Below are 25,000 nucleotides of genomic sequence, written 5' to 3'. Positions count from 1 at the left end.
TGTCCCCTGTGTCCTCCTTGGGGATGCAGGGCTCTATGTCTCTCTCAGACCATGAAGAGAACTCTACCGTATCCTATGGCTGGCACTGTAGACATTGGGACTAGCTAGCAGTGTTAGCTTCTAGTATTGTAGCTAACATCCTCCTGCATTATTGTAGTGATTGTCATTGCTGACAGTGTTAGCTTTCCCTAGCGTAGCTATGTTATTAATATGTCACTCATGGCTAGCAACATTAGCTTCTCCTAGCCTAGCCGCTAACGGCGGACGTCAAGGCGGTGGCCCGTTCCTGTAGGTTCATGCTCTACAACATCCGCAGAGTACGACCCTGCCTCACACAGGAAGCGGCGCAGGTCCTAATCCAGGCACTTGTCATCTCCCGTCTGGATTACTGCAACTCGCTGTTGGCTGGGCTCCCTGCCTGTGCCATTAAACCCCTACAACTCATCCAGAACGCCGCAGCCCGTCTGGTGTTCAACCTTCCCAAGTTCTCTCACGTCACCCCGCTCCTCCGCTCTCTCCACTGGCTTCCAGTTGAAGCTTGCATCCGCTACAAGACCATGGTGCTTGCCTACGGAGCTGTGAGGGGAACGGCACCTCAGTACCTCCAGGCACCCAAACAAGGGCACTGCGTTCATCCACCTCTGGCCTGCTCGCCTCCCTACCACTGAGGAAGTACAGTTCCCACTCAGCCCAGTCAAAACTGTTCGCTGCTCTGGCCCCCCAATGGTGGAACAAACTCCCTCACGACGCCAGGACAGCGGAGTCAATCACCACCTTCCGGAGACACCTGAAACCCCACCTCTTTAAGGAATACCTAGGATAGGATAAAGTAATCCTTCTCACCCCCCTCCCCCTTAAAAGACCTAGATGCACTATTGTAAAGTGGCTGTTCCACTGGATGTCATAAGGTGAAAGCACCAATTTGTAAGTCGCTCTGGATAAGAGCGTCTGCTAAATGACTTAAATGTAAAATGTAAAAATGTAAACGTGTGTTTGTCTCGTTGGTCTTAGTGAGTGAGCATGCCTACATTAGTACACACATACACACACACAAAGACACACACATCTGTGACATAACTCACATTTTCGTGCCTGCATTAGCATGCTAGGCGTGTTAGCATGGCTATGGAAAGTTCCATCTGCTCTTAATGGATGTTTTATGCAGGTGTGTGTTTCACGGAAGTGTATGTGTGTGTCAGTATACTGTTGAATCTTCTTCAAAAGGAAATATATATTGTTGCTAAATTGCTGCAATAACTCAATACATCGTTGTAATGATAGGCTAGAAACATTAGCATCAACCAGGCCATGCTACACCCCCTCCTCCCCTACTTACATACCTCTGTCATTTCCACCTCTCCTCTCTCTTTCCCCTCTCCCCTTTTCTTTTTCTTTGCCCCTCCTTGCCCCCAAGCAGGACCCCCCACAAATCATCACACACACACACCTCCCCCAGCCTGGGGTCACAAGGTCAAATTCCTCCTCCACAATCATGCCTCGGGATTTGTATGTGTAGCCTATACATGGGTGTGTGTGCCTGTTCCATTCCCACTTCACTGCAATGTCCTCTCCACTCTTTGGGACTAATTCCATATTATTCTAACGGATTAACTCTCGGCCCTTCCTTTGTCTCACATACATGCCCACTCACACACCCACACTAAGGGAGAGCAGGCATTCTGAGGATATATTCCACCACACAGTGGAATGTGTATCCTGAGAGGAATGTGTATACTTTTCCACTGTGACCTCTCTCTCTCAACTCTCTTTCTCTCAGATTCAGTCTTTTACGATGACTAAATGTCACACTGTGCGACGTTGCTGAATTCAAATGTTGATATCAGCCTGGTTAGATTGTACAATTTGCTTCAGTTCTGTTGTCACATTCTGTCGTTGGCTTGCGAGGCTCCATCAGCCGACGCAGACTACATCAACTGCAGCGGTGAATTTGATCCGCGCATGTTCGGGAAAAACTTGAAAGTATACATCTAGAAATCATTTTGAAGACGTCCGACCATCGTTGTGGGCTCATTCGTTTCCTAAGAATTAGCCCACAACGTCCACATTTTACCGGGACGGCAAAACTGTGGCAGAAGACGGCTAAAATCATCCAGTTTGTGCGGGGCCTTATTAAAGGGGAAGTTCACCCAGAAACACTTCTGGGACATTTCTAATGCTTGCCTGACCATTTGCCACCACCCCAGACAGTTTCTAGGTCCATCGCTTGAGTATTTAGATGTAGTTTACAAGCTAATTCTCCCCCCCCGGGTCTGATTCACATCATGGAGGATGCAGAAGAACAGGACGTGTGTGTGTGTGTGTATAAACATCAACCCTGGGGTTCTGGAGACGTTTTTCAGAATGCCCTGGATCAACTGGAAGCACTTGCCACACCTGACAGCCCAAATAGGAAGTTCTCTTTTGGAAGTTGGGATATGTTTTATGATTCCTCTCTAAGATGCACATGAATAGCCAGCTAATGATACCCAACTGTATTTTCTAGTAACCTGCCTACACTCTATAATGTAACTAACTGGCTACTGTAGTCTCCCCTTGAAGTTAGATCAACTTGGTCCACTGTGTCTAAAATGAGTGGATGTGCCACGAGAATAGAATGTATGGGATGTGTACTTCACAATATGGACTAAATGATCAATATTGTATATTACCAAACACTGTAAGAAGTATAAAGTCAATAGTGTTAGTGAACAGTATTTGTAACATTTTAAATGCTGCCTCTGGTGGACTCACTAAACACACATGCTTTGTCTGTAAATGATGTCTGAGAGGTGTGCACGAAAATGGTGCCATCTGGGTTGCTTAATGTAAGGGATTTAAAATGATTTCTATGTGTACTTTTGATAACTAAGTATATTTGAGCAATTACATTTACTTTTGATATTTAAAAGTAAATAAAACCAAATACTTTTAGACCTTTACTCAAGTTATATTTTACTGGGTGACTTTCACTTTTCCTTGAGTAAAATTCAATTAAGATATCTTTACTTTTACTCAAGTATGACAATTTTTCCACCACAGGTTTTTTTATGCCGAAATTGCCAGTCTAGCTTTTACACCACAAATATCTTGATTAGCCTGTAAACCCACATAGTAAAGAGAGAGACAAACAGCCTCACCTTTTCAACAATGACTTGGCCATACAGTCTTCAAGTCTATAAGGCAAGAGAGCTGTCAATCATTTTGTACCATCATCAATATGGCTTTGAAATAAACAGGCCTAATGTTCCCTAAGCCCATTGTTATATTTGATATTGTAAAGGCCTAGACTTATTTGTTCTTTTGGTTGTTCTATATCACATTGTGATTTCGTTATTTTCTCCGGGTTTCCTACGGGATGACTTTAGAGTGGATGCTGAGGGGAGAACGTCTCGGTCGAGGCCAACGCTGGGGACTCCCAGTCTGTGTGGTCGCGGCAATTCGATCTAAATACGCTGCCCCCAAGCTACATTGGATTCCAGGACGTAGAGGAGGCTCACGACATAGTATACAAATAAATGTTTTAAAGAAATAACATTGTATTCCAAGTTTTTTAAATAAAGACTTTAAACATATAATAAACTATAAAGACATTGTAAAACATATAATTAAGCAATAAGGAACGTGGGGGTGTGGTATATGGCCAATATACCACGGATAAGGGCTGTTCTTATGCGAGATGCAACGCGGATTGCCTGGATACGGCCCTTAGCCATGGTGTATTGTCCATATACCACAAACCCCTGAGGTGCTTTATTGCTATTATAAACTGGCTACCAACGTAATTAGAGCAGTAAAAATAAATGTTTTGTCATACCGTGATATACGTTCTGATATACCACGGCTTTCAGCCAATCAGCATTCAGGGCTTGAACCACCCAGTTTATAAAACACAACAATTACTGTCACTCAGCATTAGTTATGCTCTGTTCGTAAGCAAGCTACCATGGACAGTGGTGTAGAGACAGTAACAGGTGGGAGAAGTCCTGTTTCCATCTCCACAATCGACTCATGCAGGCTGTTCTAAATCAACACATACCAATATTGTTACAGCCACTTGTGTGCAGCAGTTAGGATACAGAAATTCCTGAAAAACATTGACCAGCCGGGCCTCCCAAAGCCTGGACCCCGGGACAACTGTACCTGGTGACTGACTGCCGACAACATGTCTTGGTCTTGGGTGTGGATACCTTCTACAAACGAGGACAACAGACCATGGTCATTGTAAAACGTGTGAAAAGCAATGTTCTTTCTGCTGTTCATATTCTTCAAATTATTCTATCCAACTCGGCTTGTCTCTGCCACATCCCCAAACGCCTCCCTAGCCCCTCTCCCCAGTCCCTCTCCCCAGCCCCTCTCTCGCTAGACTGTAGTGCATCTTGCTGGATGTCTGGCTGCTCCACAAAGTACTCTGCTTGGCTGTAGAAGCCCTGGCGGTAGCTTCTAGGGAAATGGTTTTGCTTCAGAGCTTCATTTGTGGGGGGCACATGGGCGTTCAGACTGAACCTGAGGGAAACAAATACAAACAGATATATGCTTTTATCTAGAGGTGTCTGGTACTCTGTCAGATACCTGTGCGTGTGTGTGTCTGTGTGACGGTTTTGTTCCAGTGAAGCATTGTCAGTTATTAAGTCCTCCATTAACAAAACCTACCACTTGCATGGACTGGAATGGTGATACGCAGACATCGACGAGGCTATGGGGGTCTGGAGACAGGAGGGAAAGGAGACGGGGTGGGTGGCTGCTCAGACGACGGGGACATCCAAACCTAGTTTAGGAAAGGGGTGGAGAGACGGTTATGTGGTTTTTACAGACACACTTCAGGACAGGCAGGTAGCATGAGTGTTAGCCACCTCTCACACTTCTTGACATCAGCCAAGCACAGAGAAGTTCCAGCACCCACCCACACACATTCAGAAGGTTGGAGCAGAGGGCACCTGGGGGAGACAGGGTTTACCTGGATATTGTCTGAGTCGTCTGCTGTGTGGGAGGGCTGGTGGAGAGGAGGAGTGGACGGAATACCATCAAATGACAATTACTGTCTACCTAGTGTGGAGTAACGGTACAGTCTACTGTCTACCTAGTGTGGAGTAACAGTACAGTCTACTGTCTACCTAGTGTGGAGTAACGGTACAGTCTACTGTCTACCTAGTGTGGAGTAACAGTACAGTCTACTGTCTACCTAGTGTGGAGTAACAGTACAGTCTACTGTCTACCTAGTGTGGAGTAACAGTACAGTCTACTGTCTACCTAGTGTGTGGAGTAACAGTACAGTCTACTGTCTACCTAGTGTGGAGTAACGGTACCGTCTACTGTCTACCTAGTGTGGAGTAACGGTACAGTCTACTGTCTACCTAGTGTGTGGAGTAACAGTACAGTCTACTGTCTACCTAGTGTGGAGTAACTGTACCATCTACTGTCTACCTAGTGTGTGGAGTAACGGTACCATCTACTGTCTACCTAGTGTGTGGAATAACGGTACCGTCTACTGTCTACCTAGTGATGTGGAGTAACGGTACAGTCTACTGTATACCTAGTGTGGGGAGTAACGGAACAATCTACTGTCTACCTAGTGTGGAGTAACGGTACAATCTACTGTCTACCTAGTGTGGAGTAACGGTATTGAAAAGGAAATTGTTATCAGTATTGTTTAAGTAACGTTATGGAAAAGGGAATTTCATCACAAAGCCACATAAAAACCAAACAGTCAGTAGGACAGGATGACATTACCGTTAGAGTACCAAACAAAAAACGTGCGAATGGCAAACAAATAGGGTCCTAAATGACTTGTAGTGACTAACGTTAGCAACAGGTGTTAGCCACCTAACTAGCTAGCTAGCATCTTAACTTACCTCGAATGGCTGGAGCTTTGTCCCCCATGGAAAGACAGTGGGAACAGAACACTGTTTCAAACAGTCCCCATTGTAGTCAGTGGCCACAAAATGATCACTGCACACTGATAACCACAACAGGTGCTGTATCAACACCATACTCAGACTGTTGGACGGCCTGTAGCCATGCCTGACACATCTCTTTTGCTTTCACGGGCAGGAAAGAAGTGAAAATGTGCTGTTTGTCTGATCTGACAGGGGAATTATTGCACCTCATTTTGGCCAGACAGGTTTCCCCGTTCGTCTGTGCCAATACTGCTACCAACAACGGGTTAGTTAGAAACATCTCTGCTACTACTACTAGCTAACATCTCTTTGTTTACTAGCTGTTGTCCTGACTTCCTTTCTCGAGGACCAATAGTGAGACGCTCCTTCGTCCTGCCTCCTGTAATTATCCATCTTTACAACCAGGAAGGAGAGTATCAACCAGATGACAGACGATATAGAAAACCTTGCGCCAGCACCAAGTAGGTCGTTGCTGTGTTAGACCTGTTACATCAAAGATACTTTTATTTGGCAAATCAGTATCAAGTCATCAATCGCTGCTTATATAATGAGAATTACCCATTGTTTTTTTATGCATTTTAGGTGATTTCGGGAAATGTAGCATTTTTATGTAAAAATACAGAAATCTAAATATGTAAACATTGGACCTAAAAACGTCCTGGGTTGATGAAAAATGGCCAGGCAAGTGTTATAAAGGGCTCAGAGGTGTTTTGGGGTGAACTTCCCCTTTAACCCTCAGGGTTTAGAGTGAAGAGAGAAGCTGTGGTGGAGTACCGTGTATGTCTATGCCAGGATAGGGGCTGGGTATGTGTGTGTTGGGGGGGGCTGGGGTTTGTTGTCTGTATTTGAGGGCGTGAGCTGCCATTGCATAGGTCAAGGTGTCTATGTCTGTGTCTGCCTGTCTGTCTGCATGTCTGTGTGTGTGTTTGGCTTCTGATGAGGAGGAAGTAGCAGTGTTTGCTTAAACTAAGCACGCTCAACCATGTGGGATGATTTAGCGGGAACAAGTCCACCCAACCCCCCCCCCCGCTCTCTCCTTCTCTCCCTCTCTCTTTCCATTTTTCTCCCTCTTCTTTTCTCTCTCTGTCCCTTCCTCTTTCACTCCCGGATGATAGGAAAGGGGGAGGAAAGGAAAAGGGAGAGGGGAAGAGAGGACAGAAAAGAGAGAATAATGTTTTGGAGGTGAGTGGGGAAGAGGGAGGGTAAGGATGAGGGAGGGAGGGATGCAAGGATGGAAGGAGTGAGGGAAGGAGGGTGGGAGATGTAAACAGAGCAATGTTTTTGTTTCCTGTTTGCCATCGAAGAGGGCGGGGCGGGGCTTGGCAACGCAAGCTAGCTTAGACATCATGCTAACCTTGACCTCTAACCCCAACCCTTAGCCCCTGACCCTAACTGTTTGTCAGACCCCTTATGATCATTGACCCCACATTACAAATAAATGTCATTAAATCATGGCAAGGTTCCGTCTGCTGTGTTGTGGTGTTGTGGTGTGGTGCTGTGTTGTGTATGTGCACTTGGACTAAGTGCATTTCCATATGATGGAGTGTGCATAAGCCTGTGGCCTGTGTGTGTTTTATATTCACCCCTGGTCTCAGTAAGGGTAGGTCTGTCTGAGCTCCTGAGATCCAGGGTGTATAGGGGGCTCACATAGAGCTCTCCCCAGGATCAGTGCCTCAATTTGGGCTACATATGGCTCTGGCTGAGCCTCTGGCTCTGGAGCTGTGGGATTGGAAGAGGAATGAAGAGCTAGATGAGGGGGGAAATAAGATGAGGAAGGGGATGAAAAGGAAAAGGCCTGGGTGTGTGGCTGCAAAAAATCAACACAAGGCATTTTGGGAAGGAGAGATCTGATTGGTCGAACCCGTATACATTAAAACCTAGATGCACTATTGTAAAGTGGCTGTTCCACTGGATGTCATAAGGTGAAAGCACCAATTTGTAAGTCGCTCTGGATAAGAGCGTCTGCTAAATGACTTAAATGAAATGTTAAATGTAAAAAACCAGTAGATAGTTATAGCTCTGCTGTCATCCATGTATTCCTGTGGAAAACTCCCGATGGCGCATGAAGCCGGAACTATTTGAATTTGAAGTGTGTCATTATTGATGAATGGGGCTGAATGGCACCAAAAAATCTCTAAGGATCATGGTGAAAGTGGTTGTAGCTAGCAAAGGTTCATTGACTTCATGGTCGATGTAGTCATTTTCATCCTACCTGAGAGAGTCATCCCAGTGCTGCTGGGTGCACATGCAAAGAGCGTGCGTGAGGGCGCGAGCCGTCATTGGTTGGTGTCAGCACGTGGTCAGATGTAGCAGTCAGCATGGATCACTACTTAATTAAATATCTCCATTGGTAGTGAACTTTAAAATAATTCACAGTGGGGATTGAACTTGGTCATAATAAACACATTTTAGAGGCCAAAGCAGGCATCGGGGTAAAAAAGAGTTTGGCTGTCCTGGCGATCGTAATTTACATAGGCTTTCTAGGGCAGACCGGCACTTTTGGCACTGCTAGGTTGCTACGTGGTAGCCGACCAGAAGAGCTCGTGACTTCCTGCTCCAGACCGGTCACTGGGGGCCTGGTCATACCTAGTTTGTTGATATGACAATGTGATAGTAGTTTGTGTTTTTTTAATATATGTTGTGTGTGTTTGCACGCTGTAGTCTCCTGCAATGTTTTGATGCAGGAACGGTGTGGCGCTGTAGCTGTAAATTGTCTCTCTCTCTCTCCCTGGGCTGGCCTTAGCGTTAGCAGCTACGTGGCAGTAGCTGTGTGTGGCTGGGCAGGGGGCCAGGAGGCAGTAAACCCACAGCAGAGGTCCTGACGGCCCAGCCACACACACACACACACACCCAGCCAGCCAGCTGCAAAAGGAGGTGGGAGGGAGTGCTCACTGGAAGACACACATCTGCTCAGCCTATGGACTAATAATATAATGCTAACACTGCTACTTGATTATGCTAGTGTGTGTAATGAAAATGGTTAGACTTAGGCTAATACAGTCTTGTGGCACACAGGGTTCCAAACCCAGTAGGTCACTCTCCTCCCTTCTCCTCTCCTCGTCTCTCCCGTGTGTGTGTGAGGGAGTTGTCCTTGTCTGGCGGTGTGAGTGTTATCTTAGTCCAGGCCGGTGTGTGTGTGTGTTATATAACTCAGTCTGGCCATGGGAATACACTGCTGTTTCACTTCTCTTCCTCCTCGTTTTAACTCTCACAGCCTATCAGAGAGCAGAGGCCTATTTCAGCCAATCAAACGCCTAGTGTCAGAGTTGTCTCTGCTCTGTGTTTGTTTCAGAGAAGGAGTCAAAGTAGAGAGAGGAGTGGAGATAGAAGAGAGAGAGAGACCGTGAGAGGAGAGAAAGAAAGAATAGATAATGGAAGGGAAGGAAATAGGAGAGATGGAAAGAGGAGTGAAGGAAATAGGAGAGTTGGAAAGAGGAGTGAAGGAAATAGGAGCGATGATAGAAAGAGGAGTGAAGGAAATAGGAGAGATGGAAAGAGGAGTGAAGGAAATAGGAGAGTTGGAAAGAGGAGTGAAGGAAATAGGAGCGATGATAGAAAGAGGAGTGAAGGAAATAGGAGTGAAGGAAATAGGAGAGATGGAAAGAGGAGTGAAGGAAATATGAGAGATGATAGAAAGAGGAGTGAAGGAAATAGGAGAGATGGAAAGAGGAGTGAAGGAAATATGAGAGATGATAGAAAGAGGAGTGAAGGAAATAGGAGAGATGGAAATATGAGAGATGATAGAAAGAAAAGGAGAGAGAGAAGTGCTGATCCTGTCATTTCCTGGGCCAGGTACTGACACGTCTGAAGTCAGCGCCCTCTGAACACACACACACACACACACACACACACACACACACACATACCCCGTCTACTGAATCATCTACAGAATGACTGGTATTCACAGGGAGTAGGAGAAAGGCGAGAGAGCCTGGTTCCTCTCTAGGTTTCTTCCTAGGTTCCTGCCTTCTATGGAGATTTACCTGGATTCCGTCAACCTAGTAACATGTAACAGTCTGGTCTTGGGCTGGGTGGAATCCCGTATTTGACAGTATACTGGTATTGATGTCCAGACCGGTTTGGGTTTTTTACTTTACCCTCTGCAACGCTATTTCAATGTTTGGTTTGTTACATGTGATACACCACTGCGCCGTGTGTCCTGTCTGTTTCTATAGTTTACTCTGCTACTTGAGTCGTTTATCTCCCTAGGCATGGGCGGTATACCGTATATACAGTATAATGTATACCGGGGTATACAGTTCTTCATTTCACCTGTCACATCATTTTCCATAATGAAGCTTACCGGTCGTCCCCAGTCACGTGGTGTTTGTGTACAAGCACACAACCACCAGAGACCAGAGCCTTGTGAGTCGCTCACTGTTGTACAGCGCGCACCAGGTGATCTAGTGACTGTATGGAATTCACAACTAAATGTACGGTAGACATCGTCTAACTGTTAAGTTAACTGTCTAAAATGTGCTAAATGCTCTGCAGCTGTGCGTTTGGTTTGCTAATTTAGTAGCTAGCTAAGTGGTTAGCTTCTGCTAAAATCAAGCTTTGTTTGGTAACAGCAGAGAATCCCCTGCTGGATGAAGACTTGCTGTCTAATAGTTGTTTTCTGGGTACAGCAAACTATGAGCGGCATTTTTTTAATGACTAGAACAACTTTATGAGCTGGGATGTCTGTACTGAAAATAGTTTAGGTCAGAGACTGTACACAATGTTCACAGTGCTTGTTAGCATTGATTACAAAGGCTCAGTGGGGTTTGAAAATATCTCCCCTTGTGTTCAGTGATGGTATTACTGAATATCCCGGTATGACAATCTGGATACCTCCCAAGCCTATCTCTCACCAAGCCGCATCCCCTGTCACTCAAGGAGCGCGGTTGTTGTTGCTCGACCACGCAGTGTTGCCAGTTTAGTGACTTTGTCGCTATATTTAGCGAGTTTTCAGACCCCTCCAGTGATTTTTATTGGTAAAAGAGACAGCTACTCTTCAGGCTGCCTTTGGGAGCTTTGCCACGGATAGTTTCTATGCTTTTGATTACATTTAGCGACTTCGCCCACTAGGTTCTGTCGCACACTAGAGTGGGAAAAGCTGTCCGAGTAACAGAAGTCACAGCAAGGCAGAGAAGCACACGGGGAGGGGGTGAAAACGCTATGTCGGGAACCCCAGCCGTGCCACAGCAAGGCAAATTGGTGCTGTGACGTCGTCACGCCAACGGCAAAAACGTCATCTAGCGACAAAACAAGGAGCCAATAGCGATTCTCACTGAGAAATAGTTGGCAACACTGTGAACGCGAGTCCACTTGCCCGTTCGCTCTTCAGTCTGCATGATCAATGTAGCAACAAGATGTTGATGACAACAGCGCTGCTTTCCACTTTGCCTCCTAATTTCTGGCCCGTATCATGCAGCCCTACATGGCAGTGTGGAAATGACCTCAAATGACCTGGAAATCAGGTCAAAAAAGTGTTTTGGGTTGAAGTTTGATTAAGCATCCAGAATGGAGAAAGACCCATGGAAATCACTTAGAATGTGTGTGTTGCCACCCTGACGTCACTCACTGCTTACTATTCAAAAACAATACTGTCAAATACCGGCATACCGTAAACAATTAGAAAGATATTATGATATGTAGTACTGTCTGTTTATACAACTTCCTACAGTTGTAATGTGTGTGTGTGTGTGCGTGCCTGCGCGCGTGTCCTATTTCCTTCCTCAGGTGTTAAATCAAGGCTCTCTCAGAAAGCCTACCCCCAAGGCCTCAGCTCTCACAGTGTACATAGGGACCTGTTTAAACGTGTGTGTGGAGGCATTCCACCCCACCCGTGCTGAGTTCCTTTCTGTGGATGACATATCATTACTGCAATTACAGGGCAGAATAACTACAACTACGAACACGCACGCACATTAACACACACACACACACACACACACACACACACACACACACACACACACACACACACACACACGCACACAGCCTTTCCCTCTTTCTTGTAGGTATAGAGACAGCATACTCTGTTTTGAGCGGGTATGTACACACACACACACACACACACACACACACACTGCACATGTGGCAGAGTCCTGTCGCCTATAAAGAGCCTCTCTGTCTCTCTACCCCGTTCTCTCTCCCCTCCCCCTCCTCACATCTCCTGTACCCACTCTCTCACAAAGGTACTCCTGTGTGTGTGTGTGTGTGTGTGTGTTCTCCTGGTCTGAATATCTTATTTTAGGGCCAGAACAGTTGAATGGGACAGTTTCCCACCATGTGTAGAGTAGTAGTAACCATTACACTGCACAATACACTCACAATACACATTTCAAGCTGTTTCCCTAAAACCTGCATGATAGTTACCCTCTAGAGGAGGAAAGGAAAGGCTGCAAGACGTCACCCGTTGTGTTTAAGTGATGATTTCCTCGCCACCGTGCTTCTACACCTGCGTTGCTTGCTGTTTGGGGTTGTAGGCTGGGTTTCTGTACAGCACGCTGTGACATCTGCTGATGGAAAAAGGGCTTCATAAATACATTTGATTGATTGATTGTGCGTTTCTCTAGCTATTGATCTGTAGTTGGCTGAAGTGTTGTCGTCATTGATGATGTCTGGAGTCTGGAGTTTTCCCTGGGCAGGTCATATGGTGTGAGGGATGAGAGGAACGTTTCAGTTGCTAGTGTTATGGTCTAGGAAAAACTCCAGGCCCTAGTGATGTCATCTCACCCCGTCGGCTAGCATTTGGCTCCTTGCTCTACTGTAAACACGCGCGCGCACGCACGCACGCACGCACGCACGCACGCAACGCACGCACGCACGCACGCACGCACGCACGCACGCACGCACGCACGCACGCACGCACACACACACACACACACACACACACACACACACACACACACACACACACACACACACACACACACACACACACACACACACACACGCCGGAGGAAACAGCTAGCAGTATGCATACCTGCATGTAGAGCTCATGTCTCCCTTTTTTCAATCCTTCATTCCTTCTTTCACTTCGAGTAGCACTGCAGTTGTTCCTTTCCCCTTCTCTTTCTCTCTCTCTCGCTCTCGCTCTCTCAATTCAAGAGGAAACATATGGCATAGGAAACAAGTGAAATAGATAATAAGCAAAAGTGAATGAAACAATACAGATTAAACGGTAAACATTACACTCACAAAAGTTCTCTCTCTCTCTCCCTCTCCCTCTCTGTCATGTGGGGGAGACTTGATGTGGGTCAGACAGTCTGTTAGGTGGATGAGAAGCCTCGGGTCAGGAGTGACAAGCTGGTGTGTGTGTGTGTGTGTGTGTGATGACTGTGGTATGCTGAGGCCAGGTTCTGAATGACTATGTTCTCTTTATCTGTGGGGAAGTGTGTGGATGTATGACACCTTGGTGTCTCGTGTTTAATGTTGTATTAGAGAGGCACTCTTACACAGGACTCTCTGTCTAACAGCAGACACACACACACACACACACACACACACACACTCCAGACAAGTGGATAATTGTATTCCTGTGGAATTTTTCAATCAGACTTTTTATCCTCTCTGGAAATCAATATCGTCCCTTATACAGTACACTAGGAAAGGAATGATGTGCGTGAGTGTTTCCGTGTGTGTGTGTTTCCGTGTGTGTGTGTGTGTTTCCGTGTGTGTGTGTGTGTGTTTCCGTGTGTGTGTGTGTTTCCGTGTGTGTTTTTCCGTGTGTGTGTGTGTGTTTCCGTGTGTGTGTGTGTTTCCGTATGTGTGTGTGTTTCCGTGTGTGTTTTTCCGTGTGTGTGTGTGTGTTTCCGTGTGTGTGTGTGTTTCCGTATGTGTGTGAGTGTTTCCGTATGTGTGTGTGTGTTTCCGTATGTGTGTGTGTGTTTCCGTGTGTGTGTTTCCGTGTGTGTGAGTGTTTCCGTGTGTGTGTGTGTGAAACGCTGCATCAGAATAGGGTCATCAGTTCTGTCTAATTCAGCCACATTACTTTTGCAGACAGTGCACCATCTCTCCTTACATCTCGCCTCCTCTCACTCCCTTTGTTTCTCTCTGTTCCTCTTTCTCTCCTGTGTGTGTGTGTGTGTGTGTGTGTGTGTGTGTGTGTGTTAGGCCAGGGCGATATATCCAATTAATTTGAATGTATGTTTTTGCATATATTCCAAATAGTTTTTATGTCCGCATGTCTCCTTCGCTCCTTCTGTGCTGTGTGTTGCCTTCCCATTTACACCAGAGATCTGTATATAATGACCAGATGCTCATGTCTCCCTGACAATGGGAGTTGTTGTTCCAAAGTCGTGAAGGCAGGCGATAAGCTTAGGTCCAAAATATGCCCATAGACACGAATTGGGCTTATTTTGGACAGAGTTTGGCGAAAGTGAAACGTCTCGCTTCGCCTCTTGCTCTTTGTTTACACACACCAAGCCAATCCCCCCCTGCCACTCACAACAACAAAGATGATGAGAGAGATGACTTTTTCCTCTCTGACAAGTGGTTTCAACTCGCTCATATGGACACGGAAACGCACAGGGAAGTTATTTTACTGTGCTAGAGGAGAAGTTAACTTTCTACCGATACCCTTGTCATATCTCAACTCCTCAAACAGGGTGAAGAGCAGACGCTACTAAACGGGAGTATCAATGAACACTGATTCTGGAAAATGTACGCACAGTTTGTCGCGCGCGGCATTGCAGTACCAGGTTCCGCTAGCAGCGGTTTAGCCAAAGAGAAACACTAGCCGTCTAGTCTGTGTTTTATAAATGTGCAATACGCATTAAACACAATTATATAAGGAATTGGCAACTCGTTCTTATTCTGAGAAGTAAGGTTGGCCACTTGATTTCAACATCTGAACAAAGTGGACTGGCTAGCATGCTGGTCAAACAGTTGGAGACGGACAGAAGGGTGTGTTCACAACCGTTCAACTGTTACTTCTTCTTTGTTAGCTAGAAAATACATCCAAGTTGGCTAAACTTGAAATATAAAGATTAGCTGGCTACTAACTAGCACGTGGGCTTGTGCTTGAGAGATTGTTGATGAGACCTGTGTTCCTTTTCTATAATACCTGTTACAAGAAGTTAGTCGTTATTAGTGAACGGTCATTTCCATAGACAGACTTGAAAGACAGTGATTATTGCAGCAAAAATAGCTGATGAAACTATTTTGATAATAAGTAATGACATTATTAGTGGGTCTTATGATTGTGGAAATCTCCCGATGCGCTGCACCAGCAACGGAACGACACCGGTCTCGAGGTCGACCACAGGGACGACCACAGGGACGACCACAGGGACGACCACAGGGACGATCACAGGGACGACCACAGGGACGACCACAGGGACGTGGTGCATCGGAACGACACTGGCCTCGGGGACGACCACAGGGACGACCACAAGGTCTACCACAGGGACGACCACAGGGACGTGGTGCATCGGAATGACACTGGCCTCGGGGACGACCACAGGGACGACCACAGGGACGTGGTGCATCGGAACAACACCGGCCTCGGGGACGACCACAGGGACGACCACAGGGACGTGGTGCATCGGAACAACACCGGCCTCGGGGACGACCACAGGGACGACCACAGGGACGTGGTGCATCGGAATGACACTGGCCTCGGGGACGACCACAGGGACGACCACAGGGACGTGGTGCATCGGAATGACACTGGCCTCGGGACGACCACAGGGACGACCTCCGGGACGACCACAGGGACGCTGTGCATCGGAATGACACTGGCCTCGGGACGACCACAGGGACGACCTCCGGGACGACCACAGGGACGACCACAGGGACGTGGTGCATCGGAATGACACCGGCCTCAGGGACGACCACAGGGACGTTGCGACAGCGTCAGACAGGCCATTCCTGCTGTCTCCATTTAGGGTTTGTTCTGTCACGTTGTATAAGGATCGGAGACAGGTGCAGGAATATGTAATAGGGGTTTTATTACCCAACCCAAAATACAACATGCCATGAAAAGGCACGGGGACGAAGCCCAAACAAACATATACAAAAACACAGGGATGTAACCCAAACAGAAGAGCGAGGATAAACCTCTAAAGATTACACGGGATGAGACCCATAATAACAATACACGGGATGAGACCCATAATAACAATACACGGGATGAGACCCATAATAACAATACACGGGACGAGACCCATAATAACAATACACGGGACGAGACCCATAATAACACTAACAATACACGGGATGAGACCCATAATAACAATACACGGACGAGACCCATAATAACAATACACGGGATGAGACCCATAATAACAATACACGGACGAGACCCATAATAACAATACACGGACGAGACCCCTAACAATACACGGATGAGACCCATAATAACAATACACGGGATGAGACCCATAATAACAATACACGGGATGAGACCCATAATAACAATACACGGGACGAGACCCATAATAACAATACACGGGACGAGACCCGTACTAACAATACACGGGATGAGACCCATAATAACAATACACGGGACGAGACCCATAATAACAATACACGGGACGAGACCCGTACTAACAATACACGGGATGAGACCCATAATAACAATACACGGGACGAGACCCATAATAACAATACACGGGATGAGACCCATAATAACAATACACGGGACGAGACCCATAATAACAATACACGGGACGAGACCCATAATAACAATACACGGGACGAGACCCGTACTAACAATACACGGGATGAGACCCATAATAACAATACACGGGATGAGACCCATAATAACAATACACGGGATGAGACCCATAATAACAATACACGGGATGAGACCCATAATAACAATACACGGGATGAGACCCATAATAACAATACACGGGATGAGACCCATAATAACAAGAGACGGGACGAGACCCGTACTAACAATACACGGGACGAGACCCATAATAACAATACACGGGACGAGACCCATAATAACAATACACGGGACGAGACCCATAATAACAAGAGACGGGACGAGACCCGTACTAACAATACACGGGACGAGACCCATAATAACAATACACGGGACGAGACCCATAATAACAATACACGGGACGAGACCCATAATAACAATACACGGGATGAGACCCATAATAACAATACACGGGACGAGACCCATAATAACAATAGACGGGACGAGACCCATAATAACAAGAGACGGGACGAGACCCGTACTAACAATACACGGGACGAGACCCATAATAACAATACACGGGACGAGACCCATAATAACAATACTGTTAAGGGAATTTTTATCAATGATGACTAATGATGTATACATTTCAATCAGGACTGACTAATCAGAATACTATTATGTTACTGTATATGTACTAATCCAAATACTATTATGTTACTGTATATGTACTAATCAAAATACTATTCTGTATGTGTATGAGTTTTCTTTCTTGATCCCAGTACTGAATATAATGTGTGTGAATGTGGTCAAGAGTTTAGAACAATGACTGTTTGTTCCTTGGTAGAAATGAATTAACTATATCTTCAGACTGGCTAGAATGCTTATCTACACAAGAAAACCTTGACTCGTAAATTATATTAAATTGGTAGGGAGACAGATGTGGGAATGCTTGAGATACAGCCTTTGTACTGGAAACGGAGATGGCACTGGTTGGTGTTGGAACTAATGACGTCATTTTCAGTTTATAACCTGTGGTAAACTGTATCGTGTTCAGTACTCTTGTGAATAAACTCTGCTGTTTGACTTTAAGACTGGGCTCTGTCTATTACTATAGAATAAAGGTCTTACAAATCCTTATGAATTGACAGAGTGTTTAATTTTAATTGGGTATTAAAACACAGAGCAATTTAATTCCTTTAACAAATACACATAGCACGAAAACCGAAACTACAAAACACAAGCCCTGAATTAATTTGATTATTGCTGACTGTTTAAATGCAGTGTATTTCACCATTAATTGTACAGCAAAGCTTATTTAGAGAAAACATTTTTTTTTTAATAGATATGTAAATCGTGATTTGCCCATAAATGTGAAAACATTGAGATAGGATTTTTAGGCCAGCCCTAGGGTGCCTGTCTTTGTGTCTGTGTGTGCATGTGTGTCTGTGTCAACAGCAGCATTGCTCCTATAGTCATTAGTCAACAGCTCTTTAGTAGTGATATCACTCAGCAGCCCCCAGTTACAACACCTACCTCACCTGCCTCCAGAGAGTGGTGTGTGTGTGGGGGGGGCTGTAGTGTAGTGCTGAAGTGGTTCTGTGTGTGTGTGATCTCATGGGACAGTTTGTGATGTACAGTTTGTTTCAATGAACATTGAGGCCATAGGCCTTTGATTTCTCTCTCTCTGTAGGCCAGACCAGCCTGTATGTCTACTCTATGTCATTTATGTAGTAACGTAGAATTGAACTCTCTCTCTCTGTAGGCCAGACCAGTCTGTATGTCTACTCTGTCATTTATGTAGTAATGTAGAATTTAACTCTCTCTCTCTGTCGGCCAGACCAGTCTGTATGTCTACTCTATGTCATTTATGTAGTAACGTAGAATTGAACTCTCTCTCTCTGTAGGCCAGACCAGTCTGTATGTCTACTCTATGTCATTTATGTAGTAATGTAGAATTGAACTCTCTCTCTCTCTCTAAAGGTAGGCCAGGCCAGTGTGTGTATCCATGAATGTACGTCACCATGATGATGACCGACCAGCTGATGGACTTAGCTCCGCCTCCGCGGCTGAACGGGGAGCTGCCGCTGATGCAACACATGGTTAATGGAGACGCAGCGCAACAGGTTGGTAACACACACACACACACACACACACACACACACACACACACACACTCACAATGTACAAACGCCAAACGCAGTTCGGCTAGTGTGAAGGAGGTGTCCCGTTCAAGCCCTTCCCTGAGGGAAATCCTTAAGGAGCGTTTTCATTGTAACACCCAATAAAGAAGGTTCCTACTAGAGTTCATAGATGACTGTCAGACAGGCTGGTCAGATGACTATCTGCAGAAGACCCAGACACAGAGACGGGCTGTGTGTGTGTGTGTGTGTGTTGTCTACCTGTAGAGGAAAAAGCCCTGAGATAACAATTGAAGACATAACACGTGAACATACTGTTTGTTCGTGGATGTAGTGCTGTATCACTACATCGTGTCTCTACGTGATGAGGCTCTCCTCTGTAAACCTGGGCCGCCCGCTAGTACGCGCCATGGTTCCCATAGCAACAGCAGCAGCAGACAATGCAGGAAGTGTGTGTGTCCGTTTGCATGCGAGGGGAAAGGGAGAGAGCAGCTTAACGTCGCTATGGGAAGACACGGATTGAACAGGAGGGGATATGAACGGGCTGGGAAGAAGACACATCTGTAGTGTGTGTTTGCGTGGTTTGTGTGTGTGTGTGTGGTGTGTTTGCGGGGTTTGTGTGTGTGTGTGTGTGGTGTGTTTGCGGGGTTTGTGTGTGTGTGTGTGGTGTGTATGAATGTGCCATGGCAGGACATGTGTTCCATGTCTACAGCCACAGTCTCAGCAACCTCCACATGGACACCATGACGGTAAGATGCTTCACACTCAAACAGCCCGCAAATATATGCAGTGGTCTTCAGTGTTTGAGGCCTGGGGACTGTCAGTGTGTGTGTGTGTGTGTGTCCTGACTGAGTGTGAGTAACGTCTTTTGTTTCCTTCTCATGTATGTTTGTGATCAATATGCTGTGTCTGAACCGGTCTGTTATCGTTGTGTTTTGTCTGATCTGTCTCTCTGGTCTCGGCAGGTGATCCTGGTACAGGTGAATCCAGGGGAGACCTTCACCATCAGAGCGGAGGACGGCTCGCTGCAATGCATCCAGGGTAGGTCACACGCTTATGACATCACAACCCTGAGCCTCAGTTACACCTGTCTCGTTTTGATGACCTCATCCCTGTTCTCTGTTGACATCACAACACTGTGCTTAGCTAGATGTGTGTGTGATATTCGATGGCTTGTGTTGTACTTTAAACATACTGGTATATATCAAGCTATTATAGACCAGGGGGATTCCTGTAACTCCAAGGGTGTGTCTCACTCTGATGACATCACAACAGAGTGAGATGTAAACCCCCCTCCCTGAATAGGGCCTTTGTCTTTCTCTCTCTTTCTCTTCTTTCCCCCACCTCTCTCTCTCTGATGAAGGGTCTCTTTCAGACAGTACAGTCTTGGCTCAGACAGCCCCGCTCCCCTACCCCCTCCATGTTATTCTAGCTAATTACCCCAACCCTCATCCTCCACCCAGTGTGTAATTCAATTAGGTCTCAGAGCTTTTGTCAGATGCCAAAGAGACAGACAGACACCCAGACAGACAGGCATGCAGGGAGAAGATGTGTTTGTACTGCCAGAGTCTCTGAGTGGGTAGGATAGGTTTCCAGCCCAGTGTCAGGTACAGGTTGGACCAGACAGCGTATGGGTTAAGGCACCTGCAGACCAGGTTCTGTTTGCTCCTAGCAGAACTTGGCTCGGCGAAAGCCAACGTCTGCGGTCGTATACTCCATTAATAACCTTATACTGCAGTGGGCTGAATCAGGGTCACAGAGTGTTTCTTGTTAGACTTAAACAAATCTACTTTGAAACAAGTATTCACCTTCACGCACATGGTTGTGGGCTTAAAAAGAAGAAGACACCTGCACCATGTCAGATATAGAGTTGAAATGTATTACATTTTGAGTTTGCATCCCAGTATTACACTACATATACATCACAGAAGACTGAAATATACTACATGACCAAAAGTATGTGGACACCTGCTGGTCAAACATCTCATTCCAAAATCATGGGCATTAATATGGAGTTGGCCCACCCTTCGCTGCTATAACAGCCTTCATTCATCTGGGAAGGCTTTCCACTAGATGTTGGAACATTGCTGCGGGGACTTCCATTCAGCCACAAGAGCATTAGTGGTATCGGGTACCGATGTTGGGCGATTAGGCCTGGCTTGCAGTCGGCATTCCAGTTCATCCCTAAACTACCGATCTCGACAAACCATTTCTGTATGGACCTCGCTTTGTGCACAGGGGCATTGTCATACTGAAACAGGAAAAGGCCTTCCCCAAACGGTTTCCATAAAGTTGGAAGCACAGAATAGTCTAGAATGTCATTGTATGTTGTAGTGTTAAATTGTCCCTTCACTGGAACTAAGGGGCACAGCCGAACCATGAAAAACAGCCCCAGACCATTATTCCTCCTCCACCAAACTTTACAGTTGGCACTTTACAGTTGACACTTTACAGTTGGCACTTTACAGTTGACACTACTTTGGGCAGTTAGCATTCTGCTGGCATCTGCCAAACCCAGATTTGTCCGTTTGACTGCCAGATGGTGAAGCGTGATTCATCGCTCCAGAGAAGGCGTTTCCACTGCACCAGAGTCCAATGGCGGCGAGCTTTACACCACTCCAGCCGAGCAACCAAGGACAGATGATTTTTACGCGCTACGCACTTCAGCACTCGGCGGTCCCGTTCTGTGAGCTTGTGTGGCCTATCGCTGTTGCTCCTAGACATTTCCACTTTACAATAACAGCACTTAGAGTTGACCGGGGCAGCTCTAGCAGGGTAAAAATTTGACGAACTGACGGTGCCACTTTGAAAGTCACTGAGTTCTTCAGTAAGGCCATTCTACTGCCAATGTTTGTCTATGGCGATTGCATGACTGTGTGCTCAATTTTATACACCTGTCAGCAACGGGTGTGGCTGAAATAGCTAAATCCACTCATTTGAAGGGTTGTCCACATACTTTTGTATATATAGTATAGTGTATAACAAAACCATTTGACATAGCGACACATATTTATATATATATTTTTTTAATATAATTTTGATTAATTGTGAAATGATGAAAAATATGAATAACATTCCACCCATGAGGTCACTAGATGATGATTTGGTCATAAAATACATTTGCTTGAAAAACTTGAAAAAATGTGTCAATACTGTTGTTTGTCCCTCTCGAGACACTGTTGCAACAACGTAGCCAGTAACACTTCCTCAAAATAGTCCGAATAAATCAAGAAATATGCAATACATTTTTGTGTTTTTACAGAGGTCTCAGTCGTGCAATTATTATAAAAATATTTTTTTTACCCCTTGTTCGTGGTATCCCATTGGTAGTTAGTCTTGTCTCATCGCTGCAACTCCCGTACGGACTCAGGAAAGGCGAAGGTCGAGAGCCGTGTGAACTCCGAAACACAACCCAACCAAGCCGCACTGCTTCTTGAGACAATGCCCACTTCACCCGGAAACCAGCCGCACCAATGTGTCGGAGGAAACACCGTACAACTGGCGACCGTGTCAGTGTGCACTGCGCCCGGCCCGCCACCGGGGTTGCTAGTGCGCGATGGGACAAGGACATCCCTGCCTGCCAAACCCTCCCCTAATCCGGACGACGCTGGGCCAATTGTGCGCCTCCCCATGGGTCTCCTGGTCGTGGCCAGCTGCGACAGACCCTGGACTCAAACCCAGAATTTCTAGTGGCACAGCTAGCACTGCGATGCAGTGCCTTAGACCACTGTGCCACTCGGGAGGCCCCAGTCATGCAATTTTACACCTAAGACATTTGGTGCAATTCAAGTGATCAAAATGTGCATGAAAACTATTTGTCTCACATTGAATGACAACAAACACTTCATAGAAAAATCCATACATAATTGCCATCTCTACCGTTGACCTATCACAGACGAAGGGGTGTAGACTTCAGCTACTGAACTTCCACTTCGAGAACAGCGGGGGAAAACAAACTACTGCCGAAAACAAGAAGGAATAACAATTTCTCTAAATCTCCTCATAATATATGCAGGAGGTGTTTGGACTAGATAGCATGCGACAGGCTTTCGGGTTAGACAGTGTGTCTGTGTGTATAGGGGGTGTTATTTTGCACACTCAGGTTGAGGAAGCAGACAGGAGAGGTCCTTGGAACAGACCCCCCACTACGACCACACAGACACACGCTCAGGTCACTGGGTTTATTGAGAGTTGGGGTGAAGCAGTGTGTTTGAAGACCATTTGAGCTGTTCTTTATAGAGTGTGATTACTGAGACCTCAGAGCTGTGTGTGTGTGTGTGTGTGTGTGTGTGTGTGTGTGTGTGTGTGTGTGTGTGTGTGTGTGTGTGTATTACAGAGACTGGAGTTTTATATAAAGTAACCTCTGTTTGACTGGAGTACTGTGGTATACACACTGCTCTGACTGCACTCGCTCTGTCTAGGGTTCAATACTGGTGGCCCTCTGTCTAGGGTTCAATACCGGTGGCCCTCTGTCTAGGGTTCAATACCGGTGGCCCTCTGTCTAGGGTTCAATACCGGTGGCCCTCTGTCTAGGGTTCAATACCGGTGGCCCTCTGTCTAGGGTTCAGTACCGGTGGCCCTCTGTCTAGGGTTCAATACCGGTGGCCCTCTGTCTAGGGTTCAATACCGGTGGCCCTCTGTCTAGGGTTCAATACCGGTGGCCCTCTGTCTAGGGTTCAATACCGTGGCCCTCTGTCTAGGGTTCAATACCGGTGGCCCTCTGTCTAGGGTTCAGTACCGGTGGCCCTCTGTCTAGGGTTCAATACCGGTGGCCCTCTGTCTAGGGTTCAATACCGGTGGCCCTCTGTCTAGGGTTCAATACCGGTGGCCCTCTGTCTAGGGTTCAATACCGGTGGCCCTCTGTCTAGGGTTCAGTACCGGTGGCCCTCTGTCTAGGGTTCAGTACCGGTGGCCCTCTGTCTAGGGTTCAATACCGGTGGCCCTCTGTCTAGGGTTCAATACCGGTGGCCCTCTGTCTAGGGTTCAATACCGGTGGCCGGTATCCCCGGACTTCCCAACCAAGCTCCTTCCCATATTCCCGATAAAGATAATGAAGGGTCCCGTGGACCAATAATATAAAAATGTTATGCCACTAGTTTTTGATCCACTTAATTATTTTTCCCTTACCTTCTCTCCCCTCTCACTCTCTCCCCTCTCCCTCTCTCCCCTCTCACTCTCTCCCCTCTCCCCCCTCTCAGTCTCTCCCTTCTGTCTCTCCCCTCTGTCTCTCCCCTCTGTCTCTCCCCTCTCACTCTCCCCTCTCACTCTCTCCCCTCTCCCTCTATCCCCTCTCCCTCTTTCCCCTCTCCCTCTATCCCCTCTCACTCTCTCCCCTCTCCCTATCTCCCTCCCTGAACGTTCCCACACTCACATCAAAGGCAGTGACTATAGAGTGTGTGTGAAAGCACCATGCTCTGGAATGTGTGTGTGTGTGTGTGTGTGTGTGTGTGCTTTTGCCACAGCCATCCTAAAGCTGACAGGATAATAGATTTATGTGTGGGACATCTGTAGGCTTTTGCTGTTTTATTGCTGTTACATGTATGGGTAATGTGGGTAAATGTAGTTAAAATTCTTTCCTGAGTAGAGCGGCTGTTGCAGTGTGGGCAATGTAGTTTAAAGTATTTCCTGAGTAGAGTGGCTGTTGCAGTGTGGGTAATGCAGTTTAAAATATTTCCTGTGCAGAGCGCCTGTTGCAGTGTGTTTATAGTTTAATGTATTTCCTGAGCTGGCTGTTGTGGCCCCTTCCACTTGCCACATTGATGTGGTCTCTTTTCCAGTTGTGTGAGTGTGTGCCATCTGCTCAAAGTCAAGAAACTCTTTGATTCTCTCTGAGACCTTTCCCATATCTCTCTTTCTCTTTCTAGCTTTTCTATCTTCTCCATCTTTCTCTAAGCCAGTTGTATGTAACATATAGTATGTTGTACTGTAATTACCCTGTGTGCAAAACTACTTGCAGTCAATGAGTCAGGTTGTATTCTGGTTGCAGAAGGACATTTTGTCCACATCTTTTTAGCAACGAGAAAAATACATCTTTATCTGATTTAAATGACCAGATATGTTAAAAGATGACATCATAGTCATGATGTTGTCGTGTTGTATTTACCTGGTTTAGTTGTAATCTGGTTCAATGCCAACATCTCATCCAGGAAACACATTTACACCCAGGGAGCTTGGGTGGGCTTAGTGTTGGGTAGGCTCAGTGTTGGGTAGGCTCAGTGTTGGGTAGGCTCAGTGTTGGGTAGGCTCAGTGTTGGGTAGGCTCAGTGTTGGGTAGGCTCAGTGTTGGGTGGGCTCAGTGTTGGGTAGGCTTAGTGTTGGGT

The 25,000-nt window shown here is 46.3% G+C and overlaps 1 protein-coding gene and 1 long non-coding RNA gene across 2 annotated transcripts in view; one reads left to right on the top strand and one right to left on the bottom strand.

Annotated features, from left to right (window-relative positions):
* LOC115134167 (fibronectin type III domain-containing protein 3B-like) overlaps positions 1 to 25,000 on the top strand; it is a 161,905-nt gene that overhangs the window by 5,198 nt on the left and 131,707 nt on the right. The window contains 2 exon segments of the mRNA XM_065018861.1: positions 18,523 to 18,665; positions 19,646 to 19,721. Of these exon segments, the coding sequence (XP_064874933.1) occupies positions 18,552 to 18,665; positions 19,646 to 19,721 (190 nt within the window). The 5' untranslated portion in view covers positions 18,523 to 18,551.
* On the bottom strand, positions 4,334 to 13,375 carry LOC115134168 (uncharacterized). Its single transcript, XR_003864307.2, has 4 exons — positions 12,868 to 13,375; positions 12,258 to 12,400; positions 4,651 to 4,765; positions 4,334 to 4,503 (listed from the first exon to the last, which is right to left on the bottom strand). It is a non-coding gene; the product is annotated as an uncharacterized LOC115134168 (long non-coding RNA).

Source organism: Oncorhynchus nerka, linkage group LG5 (assembly GCF_034236695.1).
Source record: "Oncorhynchus nerka isolate Pitt River linkage group LG5, Oner_Uvic_2.0, whole genome shotgun sequence".
In the NCBI taxonomy this organism is placed as follows: Eukaryota; Metazoa; Chordata; class Actinopteri; order Salmoniformes; family Salmonidae; genus Oncorhynchus; species Oncorhynchus nerka.
Note: the sequence above shows the minus strand (reverse complement) of the source record. Positions and strands in the feature narration are given on the sequence as shown.